Here is a 12,486-nt window from a genome sequence, read left to right as displayed (position 1 = left end):
TGTTTTTGTGTGTTAGGGGCCCTGTAAGTTTCCCACTAACTAACTTCAAAAATTCTGGTGAAATAAAGCAGGGACTATTTGTAACTCTTAGAGGAAATCGTTCTCAGGTGATCAATGTATCCATGGCAACCATATATTGGCAGGCCACATTTAGCCAGTGTTTTTCCGAATGTTACTATTTTTAGTTAAGTGTCTATATTCAAGTGTGAGTGTTTCGTCTGGTGTGAGGTATCCTCTTGGTTAGCAGGAGGTTATACGTTATTCAGTAAACAATCGAATCCAACTATGCTGCCTCATTTTGGGAGTCACGTGCTATATGCAGCTATAATTTCAGACTAGAGTTAGCTTTTACTTTTGCATGGAATATTTTGTGTTATATCGTTCAATAAACGAGTTGCATGTGGTGTGTTTATTATGGCTATTACCTTCGATGTCCCTAATTGTATCCTTTGGTAAAAACGGAGCAGCAATGCTTCGTGTTAAGAGACGGCAAAAACCTGTATTCACACTTCTTTATTACACCTTAAAGTTGTCACAATTGTCAATTATTTAAAGCCTAGCTAAAATGGTGATATCACACTTATATCTCAACGTGTTTGCTAAAATAAAGTTAAAAACTATTCTACGGCTGCCATAAGTTTCTCACAAACTATTTTTTTATATATAAAACACCCGGGAAAATATTGAGACGAGAATTAACTCACAACTAAATGTTAAAAGCTTACTAGCTATTCCTTGCCAGATGTTACAAGATTAATCATAACAATTACAATTTCCTCAAATGTGATTGGTGCATAAACTGCTGTATTTTGCTCTAATTAATCTGCAAAGTTGTAATCGGACAGTGTAATCGGACAGTTGGCTGTAATCGGACACCCGTGATCGGACAGTTACATGATCCAATCATTTTAAGTCCTCTCCACTAAATCCACCAATCAAAACATTGATTACAATCACTATAGTAACCACTGACTGAGACTGACTTTGTAAAATTGTGGAGGTTTAGTCTCTGGTGACTGTTTTCCATATTTTATAATTATGATATTTAAAATGACAATAAAAAGCTCTTTATCAAATGAAACTTTTACTTTTGTGGGAAATTGTAATTGTTATGATTAATTGGTAAAAGGACATCGTGTCGTCCAATTCAGTCTGTAATCATACTCGTGATTAACAAATCGGACTCCCACTTCGCGGTCGTCCGATTTTGTTAATCACTCGTATGATTACAGACCGAATTGGACTCCACTCAGTCCTATTACCGTTATTAATCGATAACCACATTCTTAGAGGGAAGGTACAAACTTAAAACCTCACTTATAACTGAACAGGCATTACAAGCGTTATAGGACGAGAAGTACACTCCTAAGGGAAAAAACGCATAAAAGTAATTATTCGTGAAGATAAAGCTGTAAGGATGTTACCCTATTGCAATTTTTCCACCTAAACATATTAAACAAATCTTTACAGCAGATTTCAAAATTATTATCCCAAAATGCAGGCTTGGATGGAGAAAGTTACAACTCTAACCCTTGTTCATTGGTTGAGTCTTTTAGTTTCTTACCGTGGAATTCGTAATAACAACAACAGTTGAGTTTGAAAAGTGCAAAGGATGTATGACGTTAGGGACAGGATTTGGAGTAAAGTAGGATATTTCAAAATTCACAACTGAAGCTCACTGAAATTGCTCATTTCCTTAAAAATACAATAAAAATTGTCCCTTTAACAAAAACTACAAAGCATGATGCATTCTTTTAGCTGCTCCTTTGGTTTTGAAACACACTGTTTAGCAGTTTCTGTCCCAGCCACAGATGATTTCAACATATATAATATAAACGGTGTCCAAGTGAAACATCTAAATGCGACCGCTTTCTTCAGGCGAGGTCAATTTGAAACTTTCGGGAGCGCCTCAGAATGGTCGTTCGTTTCCCAAACTTAACAAAAAAGATGGGAGAGAGATGATTGAAATCTTAATGAAAATTACCTTGTTAAATGTGCTGTGATTCTAACGGTGCGCTGATTTCTTTATTAACAGTTAAAGAAAAGAACTATTTTACTACTTTATGATATTTTAAGTTGCCCTGCGTTAAATCGGAGCCTAATTTTACCTAATTCCACCAGGACCAGGCGGGGGGGGGGGGGGGGGGGGGCAGGGCACTCTTCTCCTTAAAGGTAAGACTTTCTATAGAGCGTTCAAAAATGTTTCCACACTGATGTACAATCCTAAAAGCTCTTCCAATACACATTTCAGGTCAAGTTATTTACATTTAAAGTCCGCGCGGGGCTAGTGCAGCCTTGAAAGGCAAACGTTATTCTGTATAGCTTTGAAAACTAACTTCATATAAGCGAAACTAAATGTTCAATAGTGCTGTGTAATCATACGTAATGCCTCCGCGGGTATGGCCAGTTATAATAACTGAAGTGGCCAGAGGAAAGCTTGTTACCAGCGTTGTTTTCAAAACCGGTTTTGGCATCAACGTTTGCAGGTTTCAAGATGGACTCACACCTGGGGGTTTTCGGTGCCAGCTTGCATGCAACAAACTGCTTGATGTGGCTTTCCAAGAAGTTCATTGTTGCAGAGCCTTGGTTGAGAATCTACAAGGAAACATTCAGTTGAGAATTATGACAAGAAGTAGCTATTTTGTAAGTGTACTTAAGTTTTGTTTAAGAAGAAAAATACTTATCCTTTGTGTTAAGCTGAAAGCTCGCTGTTACAAACTGAATCTGACTTGATGAACCATTGTCGACTAATCGACAAAGCTAGCTTGCAAATTTCACGGTCTTATTCTGAGTGTATTCAGGAGATAAATTGCTCAAACCGCCAAGCTATGCAAGCTAAAAGGAGAATATTATGTCATTCTGCTCATTGATAAACGTATTAATCGTATCTATAACAAAATTCTCGATCGTGATTGGTTCTCGGCGCGCCTATTTGTTCCGTTATTATACATTGAACTCACTATCTCTTTTCTGATTGGCCGAAAGCGTACTGTGAATTTTCGAAATCAGCGCCTGTGACGTCATCTAGCTGCAGATTATACAATAATCATGTCAAGGACGCTCAAGGTCACCGGTAATCATGTCATGTATGACCGCGGTGCATGATTTCTAAGGGTAATCATGTCAAGATCACGCGCTTTGTGTTGCTTGCCGTCAGTGAAGAAGCAAAAACATTTCGTTCAATGTGTAACAAAACAATTATTAGGTTCGGTTTTTGTGATATCCAGAATAATCAAGGTATCGGTAAGGGTAATCAGACTTAGCCTTCGGTTTCGGCTAATAACTCCTACCTCGACCTTAATTATTCTGGATATCAAAAACAACCTCATCCAATAATTGTTTATAATCGGCTTGCGGTCACGATTACAACAAGTTGGCCCAATAAGATAATTGGATGCCCTCGCCATTGACACGTCAGTTCCACGTCACGCGCGCTTTATATTAATGGCTACTCACTTTTTCGCTTGAAAGAAGTTCTCAAAAGACTTTTCTTTAATTTCGAAATTTTGCTATTGATACAATTAATTAGTAATTGGACCGAGTGGAGTACAATTCAGGGAGTAATTGCGCCAGTTATTCAGTTCAAATCGGCCCCGCGCTACGCGCTCGTCTGATTTTGCAATTACTCTCTCGATTACTCCCTGAATTGTACACGGCCTCGGCCCAATTAGTTATTGGCTTAGACCTGACAACTAAAACGCGCGCGTTTCACCTGGTAATGAAACTCTTTCAAATCAAAACTCTCCTTTAATGCGTCTTCAGCATCATCTCTCAGCTTTTGAATTGTCAGCTGACCAATCATGTACGCGCTTGCTTGACCCGGGCCGGACTGGTACCGAGTCATCTCTTTACGCGCAACATCTGAAGTGTCCCAGGCGTATTTAGCCAGTAGATCCAGTCCTTCCTGTCTGGTCATGCCCTTGCTGTGAAGGCCTGAGTCGAGAATCAGACGAAGTGCGCGCCACAGCTAAAGAAAAGAAAATGAATTCAATTATACACTATGAGCTATAATTTTCTTTTTTAACTCGTGAATTGCGATAGAAAGTTTCGAGTTGTTGGTGATGTGCAGATTATGTAAATGATATGCAGTGAGTGGTCGGTCTCTAAACAGTAAATTTTTGTTTTTGTTTTGGTGCTTTTTTCGAACACGTGGGCCCAGAACCGCGGAATACAAACTTATATATCCAAAATTTATTAACCTACCCTCCATTTCAGTGCCCCGTATTTTTGCCACAATTGATCGTCGTAGGAATCAGTGTCTTCAGCAATAAGCAATTCGGCGTATAGTCCCCAGCCCTCCGCAAAAGCTATCGACTGGGTGACCTGGTTAATCCAACTGATTACTCCGCCACATTTGTCCGAAAAGTGTTCAACAAAACCTTGTGCCTGAAACAGGCAGGAAAAAATCTGTTTAGTTACAAAAATCAATTCTAAGATGATAAAAGAGTTTTTTGTTTCATGAATTCGACTTCTATGCGAGTTACCACATTTGTGAGTAATTTTTCTTTGTTTGTTTGCTTGTTTTTTTATCTGCTAAAATGGCTAAAATTATAATGAAGTGTCCCCTCATATGAACGGATAATGTTTTGGAGGTAACGTTCATTGATTTTAATTCGTTTAAAGGGGGTTGGGTCACGGTCTGCATTTTTTGACAAGTTTAGCCTAGATTATTCAAGTTCGTCGTTTGTAATCCGTGTTAACGTATAACCTTCTCCATCCTTAACAATCTTTGTTCTTTTATCGTTTATTACTATCTCGTAAGTGCTTTCTTATCTTAATTAGTAAACTATTATTTTCAGGTTTTCTTCAATTTAAAGGAAATTTTGTACGTGACTGAAATAACTCAAAATACCGTGACTGAGCTCCTTAAGTGATCGATTATTCGGAGATCTCCCGAAACTTGTTCAGAACTCGTAAACTTGCCTGTGTATGGTGCCCAGGCCTCGCCTCGTGAGCGTTGACACTCCATTCACTGAAGATTGGACCCATGTTTTCGAGAAAAAATGGAATGTAATATCTACACAAAATACAAAGAAGACAGCTATTATGAAAGAGAATCGTAGCTTCGAGCACTTTACCGCTGTATTGGACAACGCCAACTAGCCTGTGATTACTGCTTAACGAAAGCCTCTCTCCCCCAGAGGGGAACTCCCCCATAAAATGGACGGGGGTGCTCTTCGGAAATTTTGAAGAGAACCCCAAGAGGAACCAAGATCCTATCGTGTGCGCGTGACTTGAAATGATTTTTTAACCCTAAGAGGTACCAGTTCTAAAACAGCACATGAACTGACACTTTCCTAATTTCATAATTCCCCCGGGCCTCTCTCCACACAATCACTGAGGTCCTTACCTGCAGTTTTCAGAGCAAGCTGCATTACTATGGACATAACTTTGAGAAGCGGAGGATGGATTGAAATCAGGCGAAAGTTGCACTGGACAGCTGGGTGTGGTTTGCTGCTTACCCGTGAAGTAAAACATGTTTACTGTCTTTGGTTCGAGGAAACTCATGGCCTACAAAAACCATAAGGCGACAGTTAAGACCTACAAGATGGAAAATTCAGCGAACCTCCCAGTTTGAGAAAACTGAGACCCTCCTGGCAAGGTACTAGTCTCCTTGCACACGGTCAGTGCGCATGAAATATCAATTGACCAATCAGGATTCAGCAGGCGGCAACTGAACTGTACTGTCCAGATGTGAAATGTATGTTGACGGAAAAGGCGTTGAAGTGGGGCAACTTTTCTCGCTACAGACGGCTTCAAATATTCACGAAAAGAAATGTTTAATTCCAGAAACCATCTCAGACTGTAAAAAGTGAAAAATGTGAGGAATGTTTTGTGTCCAAGTTATTGATCCGGCGCTAAAACTGGGTAATCCGCGTCCGGCAAGTCACTTGTACTTATGTATGGTTATTACACGTCAACCCTAGCTCCAGGAGCTTCGTAGAGTGTTGTAATGTCAGTTGTGTGAGAGACACTGTATTGTAAGAAGGGAAAGTAATTTTGTGTTTTGTCAAAGAAAAAAAAACAAAAGACAAAAAAGGAGGTTAGCTCACGCATAAATTACCTCCCTAGAGGCCTTGAACCACTTCTGTAAGGTTTCCCATCGTTTCGGACAAAACCTCATGGCGCCTGTTACTGAATTGCATAGTTTGAATGCCTGTTCGCCTGTCTCATTGGCTGGTAAAGGATCTTTGTTGAAGTACATGTCCTGAGATGTAATGTTGGTTTTGAATTCCTTCACTGCGGCTTTGGTTTCTTGTTTTCCTGTTATCCTTTTCGCCAATGAAAGTATCTGTGTGAAAAAAGTAACAAACAACACTGGAATTATAATGGCGATATGTTTAATAATATGAGTCGTGAATTGCGCCCCCAAATAAAATATTTGTACCCGATAAATGTAATATGCGACCAGTTCTCTGCAAAGTTCCGATACATTTTGCAAGAAAAGTTGTCTGAACGTGTCAAACATCTCAAAAGTCTAAACAAGTTTATTTCTCGGTTCCCCCAATATGAAGCAATTCAAAGTGGTATGATCTCTATGGAGGATTTTCAAAGATTCTCTTCATATCGTTGCCATTTGGAATAAACGGATGCACCTTAGTAGTCAGGTACTTTGAGAACTTAAGCAATGACGACGGCGAACCCGAGGACAACGCCCGTAACAAAATGAATTTATATTTTACCTTCGAATTTCGCCATTGTCTCGATCTGTTAAGAGCGTCTATTGGTGTCAGAACTTGCTCAAGCTAAATATGTAACGCCAGCGTTCAATAAATTCCAAATGAAAATACGAAAATTAGCCACCTTTGTTCGCGTTCTCCAAAATACGCAGAACTTAGTCGTTTCAGGTTGTTGTTTTGCAGAGGACAGCAAAGAAATGTACAAAGATTTATAACGCACGTGCACAGCCATTGTTCTACTCAGTAAACCTTTTTTAGTGGCGTTCTCGTCGCCGTTACCGTCGCAGTTTGCTTAAATCTCTAATTTCTCAACTGGCAGCGCAGTCTACATGTAAGTACCTGAGGGTATGTCTCGTTCACCATCTCCCATCCTTTTTTGTAAACCTCTTCCGGGGTCATGTCAGTAGTGGTGAAATAGGACAAAATACTGGCATACGTCTGGGGTCCCCTGAGGATCTCCCCTGTACTCAGGTTCTGTACAGTCGGCTGTGACATGTTGGGTTTGCCGTCAGTGTAGATATACTTCAATGGACGATTGAAAAGACCGCTGGAAATATTGCTGGGAACACAGTGGCGCATGTGTTCGTTTTCCAAGTAGCTGAAAAAAAAAAAAGTGTTTTTTTCTGAGATCGATGGGTTCTCGACAGCTTGTCTTTGTTATTTACGGTGTGGAAAGAAGCAGCATGCACTATGAAAAAGGACGAGGGTGCTCGTCGGAAATTTTGAAAACTAGGGGGTACCAAGATCCTGTTTTGTGAGCGTGGCTTGAAGTTTTTTTCACCCGTAGCAGGTAGCAATTCACCTAAAGCAATGCACTATCTCCTGTCATATTTATTTCTGCTCAATACCCTAAACGGTACCGCAAAAAGCTCCCGCTGTGGATTTTTTGAGTCTGAACCCCCTTAGAGGTACAAAAACTGATTGTGTCATAACTTTGTAAGGTGTGTTAGAAATGCCGCGTTGGGCTCGGATATAGTGTTCTAAGTTTTGGAAAGATCTCAGTGAGATATTCATTCTATTTCCATATTCCTGGGACACTTCAGAGTCCAATAGCTTAACCAACTTTGAAAGCTAAGGTCACTGATACCTCCACTACACGCGTGCCTTTTTCTTAGTGCATTACTTTACCGATTTTAGAAACAATGCCGTTTTAAAATCTTTACCTGATCAATTTATTGATCGGTGCGCCAACATTCTCAATGAAGAATTCTTTCATGGAATCTACAACACTCTTCCCTGTCCGTTTTTGCCAGTCATCTTTCATGTCTTGTGTTATGTCCTTATAAAAGTCTTCCTTAAGAAACTTCGCTACAAATTCTTCTTTTAGTACGCCTGAAAAAGAATAGGTTATTACTTTTTCCACAATGCGTTTTGTTATAGTTACAAGCCTGGTTGCTTACCTGAGAATTCTGCATTGTAAAAGCATTCGTTCTTTAGTTTCTGAACTAAACGAACTTATTTATTAAGCAAGTAATTGGAATCATTCTAAAGACCACATGAAAGATCAGAAGTGAATCACTTTCCTCGCGAGAAGAAAACGCGCGAGTGTGAAAGAGGCCCGTGAAGGGATTACCTAGATAGCCTCTTTTTTAAAAGCGAGTTTAAGAAAACCACGACGGCGACGGCAATGGGATCGTCGCTAAACAAAAGGTTTGATGAGCAGAACAATGCTGTGCACGTGCGTTATAATTCTTGGTACATTTCTATGCCGTCCTCTGCAAAACAACAATGTGAAATGACCAAATTCTGCGTTGTCTGGAAGACGTGAACGACGCCCTTATTAAATTCAGTTTCTGTTTCGAGTTTATCGCTGTGTTCCATATTCAGTTACGAGTTGGTTTTGACAGTGACAAACAAACTAAATGACTTTAGAGTATCGCGAGATTCGTAGGTAAAATATAAGTTCATTTTTTAATCGACGTTGTCCTCGGCGTCGCCGTCGCGGTTTCTTAAACTCCCTATCTCGATAAACCTATTTGTTTCACCAAAGACGCGTTTTATTTTTCAAATTATCCCAAGAAAACTAATATTTTGGTGTGCAGCTAGTTCCGTTACACGTCAGAAATAGAAACAAGGCTGGTGAAGGCTTAATGGAAGAACAAAACTACGAAAAATTCAAACTCGACTTTTGAAAAGAGTTTTGCTTTGTGGTTCTTGAAACTATAAAAAATCAAAAACGAATTTTTCAATTCTTTTTATTGAAAAGGCCTCATACCATTTTAGACCAATATTTACTATTAACAGTGTATCAAAAGCAGCAACTGAGTTGCACAATAAAGATATTTAACAATTGCTTTGGCGCTGTTTAAGCGACGCTTATTAATAAGTCATGGAGGGTGGAGTTTTTCATTTTTCCTCGTGAAGTGTAAATTCAGGAGAATTGGTCCCATGCAACAGTGCCTCTCTCCTGACATCATTATTTTATCTTCAAGCTGGATTGCCTTTTGTTTTCCAGAACGCTATCATTTTACCGTTTAAATTTCTCCTATGTAACAGTTTCATTATAATCAGTCAGTATATTAACTGTTCGTGATTAGCTCTTTGGTTGATTGGACAACATACGAGGCGGGCTCCCTTTTAAATTTCCTGGCCGATTCAACATTGAGTGCTAAACTAACTGAGAAGGGACATACTAAACTTGCTTTTTAAAACTGCTAATCACATTTTGCAGGGCATTTCGGATCCTAAAGTAGAGAATTGAAGTACGGAAGGCCAAACATTTCAATTTGACATTAGAAGATTTAAAGGGATGTTCATTTCTAGTCGGAAGGATCCACATATTTCATGCTGCGATAAGTTCTGTTTCTTTATAGATGCTTGTGACTCCGCAAAAACACACGTATTTATTGAACTCAAAAAATTACAAATGCGTAAACGTTTAGTCTACACATCTGTTCAAATTGCTCTAAGGATATTTTCAATTTTGCAAAATAGATTAAATTAACGGTTTTGCTTTCGTTGGGTTAAGTAGTCCTTTAAAGGACTACTTTGCTTTCATCAGTTTGATTTCACACAGGCGCAGTTAATTAGAGAGAAAACATACCTTCTTTGCTAGAGGCAATATGGCTGAAGACTCCCTTGAAGGAATCCAGTCCCCCTCGACACTCTTCAATGGAGCCCACCATCCCTGTTTTCACGCCCAGTTTCACGTTTTCCATGTACTGAGTAATCGATTTATTGTAAGCTTTCAGGACGCCATGAATGACTTCCATGTCGCTTATGTTTCGAGGTGCGAATGCTGCCAAATGATCAGACATTTCTCTGCCAATAGAACAGATTGGCTGCCAACAGAAAAAATTCGGGCCTAACATCCAATCACCCGCGTAGTAATTGCCATCGTAAGGTTGTCCGAAGACATGCCGAAGATAGAATTTCATCTGTGATAACGCTTTCCTCTCGCGAAGTTTCAGTTTGGTTGCATCGACTTTAGTCGCGTTGATCTCCACGAGTAGTCGCCAAGCTTCGTCGGTTCTTCGTTTAATCTCGGAAGGGGTCGGATCGTAGGGCTTAAAATGATGGCGGATTTCCTCATTTGTCGTCTGTGGCTTAAAAATTAGTATGTGAGGATTTAGCGTAAATACTTCATCCTGGATTTTCTGGAGCATTCTGTAAAGCGAAACTCGCACAGCCTCCTCTGATGGCGCGCAAACATCGGAGATCAGTTTTTCAGTTCCGTTTTGCGTGCGTTTTCCAGCGCAGTTTTCGTCCTTGTCCTTATCTTTCGCGAATGAGATTAAGACAATTCCAATTACCAAGCATATAATTCCAAGAAGAACAATAATTCCGACGATTAAACGCTGACTGTTACAGCTTCTGGAATTCTGCATGTCGACATCTTGGATATCGGAGTCACCTTGAATTGCAGCAATTGAAGGGTTTTTTACCATAAAACTGTCCAACTCATTGCTGTCAGCCGAAAATGCAGTAGCTGTAGAATTCTCTGCCATGTCTGCTCCTAGGTGGAGGTTCGCAGAGACCGAAAACTGCAAGAACGTTGCAGGGACGTGATTTTGCCCGCCTAACTGTCCACCGCGGGTCGATATAATTAAATAAAGTACTCAAATATTCAAGCTAGTTAGTTAGTGCACAAATTAGATTGTATAACCCCCTTCGGGGAACATCTTACATCACGCCTGTGATTTGTAATATTTGATAATCTTATCACTTTGAAATTCTCCTTGCTTTGATAGTTTCCAATTCTCAAAAACAATGCAACTAGAAGTAAACAGATTTTAGGGTGTGTGCGAAGTTGTCACCGATTTTATTTTAAACAATCTTGGCCGGAATGAATTTTCAGTGATGACTAACGTAATCGAAAACTTTATTGCCTCAGCGAAAATTTTGATATGCAGGTGAATTGGCGCAATAATATCTCCAAGCTATGGTAATTGCCATTGTGTTAATTATTATTATTCAAGTTATTTTGAAAAAGAAAGGTTCCTTAATTAAAGGGAAAAAAGACACGGCAAAAGTTGGTTTTAGACAAAACCAATCTGCACTTTTGACTCTAATCCAAAATTAGCATTAGAATGTTTTTACGACAAATTTTAAGGCTTAAAAAGCAATATCGATTGCAGTTGAATTTCCTGGTAAACAAAGATAGAGGAAATTGGTAAATGTTTGCACTGCAAGATCCGTCTGACATTTTCGGAACCCTGCAAATTTACTTTATGGGCTCGACATTTAGAGGCAAATATCATTTCGGCTCGGTAGAGAAGACACAATTTCCGTTCTTATCCATCTTGAAAGGGTTTATTTCCTGTTGTATCACACTGCAACATTCAAATTTAATTCTATAATTTTTGTTTGGTAACCCAGTCGTCGTCTGCTTTTATTTGCGTTTGAAACGTTTTCTTTGTGATCTTGTTTGCGTTTGAAGCGGTCTTTTTGCGATAACAATCAGGCAAAAACGGCCTGCATTCAATAAGGTATTGATTTTGGCGAATTAGCTCGTTTAATAACACAGAATCGAGTGCGTTTTGGGCCAATTCTGTCACAACCACCTGTCAGTGTCGTGCTGTCTTTACGATACTACTGGGCTTAAGGGATGCATCAAAGATTAGTAATCAACACTTTAAATAACCAAGAATAAAAAGTCAATACCGACAAATTATATGCGTTGTAAGGTCTGTTTAAAAGTCAGATCACTCCAAAACTTGGAATACGTAAAATATAGTTTGGTACTAGACCATTACATAGTTGGGTTGCAAGCTCTTTCTCGTTAATTTTTTTTTCTGTTTAAAACCTTTATCTGCTTTAGCATTCAGTTTTGTAAGGAGCCATAAATATTTGAAGAGTTCACTACAGTACTGCCCTACAGGATTTTAACCCCACGCAAAATTTCAATGTTTAGACACACACCCACACAAGAAACCGTACACAATTTATACATTAGGTAATTAGAACATGCAATCGACAAAAACCGCAGACAGAATTAGCGCTGTGATCGGTGAAGTTAATTTCACACACAGAGCATTGTTCAGCATTGGTAACTGATTAAATGTTTTGTTTTACAGAAAAGACTGACTTGACAAAAGTGAAATCTTTTACTCACTTGGTTAGGATATTAGTTCACTGGAACCGACGTACATTATTCTCTCAACAAGCAAGATGTGCAGGAACAAATAGGATTTGGACCTAACAGCGAACTGTTTCCCTGGGGCAATGTTTTGAACTAGCAGTTTGCCGAATTCTCTTCGTGAGCTGTCAGTCTTAGCGGTCGGTATTCGGTAAAACTGTTCGGACCGCTCAGATAACCAATCAGAATTTTCCTTTTAATCGCAGACCAGTTCGTCATAAACATGAC

General features: G+C 39.3%; 2 protein-coding genes across 7 annotated transcripts in view; one reads left to right on the top strand and one right to left on the bottom strand.

Moving 5' to 3' along the window:
* LOC110068844 (uncharacterized) overlaps positions 1-412 on the top strand; it is a 28,711-nt gene extending 28,299 nt beyond the window's left edge. For all 6 annotated transcript variants that reach the window (XM_089295440.1, XM_089295442.1, XM_089295443.1 and 3 more), the window contains one exon: positions 1-412. This exon is cut by the window's left edge and continues 254 nt beyond it. The gene's annotated coding sequence lies outside the window, so the exon portion shown is untranslated.
* An 86-nt stretch (positions 413-498) lies between these two features.
* LOC110068892 (uncharacterized) lies at positions 499-12,203 on the bottom strand. The gene is made up of 9 exons (XM_020776311.2): positions 9,724-12,203; positions 7,844-8,012; positions 7,020-7,278; positions 6,065-6,292; positions 5,351-5,511; positions 4,924-5,017; positions 4,204-4,386; positions 3,713-3,967; positions 499-2,595 (listed from the first exon to the last, which is right to left on the bottom strand). The coding sequence occupies exons 1-9, from the start codon at positions 10,625-10,627 to the stop codon at positions 2,377-2,379; spliced, it is 2,472 nt and encodes an 823-aa protein (XP_020631970.2). The 5' UTR covers positions 10,628-12,203; the 3' UTR covers positions 499-2,376.
* Positions 12,204-12,486: the final 283 nt, after the last annotated feature.

Source organism: Orbicella faveolata, unplaced genomic scaffold, assembly GCF_042242905.1.
Source record: "Orbicella faveolata isolate gen_17 unplaced genomic scaffold, um_ofav_v1 contig_26, whole genome shotgun sequence".
Taxonomy (NCBI): domain Eukaryota; kingdom Metazoa; phylum Cnidaria; class Anthozoa; order Scleractinia; family Merulinidae; genus Orbicella; species Orbicella faveolata.
This window is presented reverse-complemented; position numbering and strand designations above follow the sequence as displayed.

Coding starts and splice junctions, on each gene's coding strand:
- LOC110068892 (XM_020776311.2), bottom strand. CDS start 10,627: ATGGCAGAGAATTCTACAGCTACTGCATTTTCGGCTGACAGCAATGAG. Junction 7,279..7,843: donor CCGATCAATAAATTGATCAG/GTAAAGATTTTA, acceptor TTTTTTTTTCAG/CTACTTGGAAAACGAACACA. Junction 5,512..6,064: donor GGTTCAAGGCCTCTAGGGAG/GTAATTTATGCG, acceptor TGGTTTTTGTAG/GCCATGAGTTTCCTCGAACC.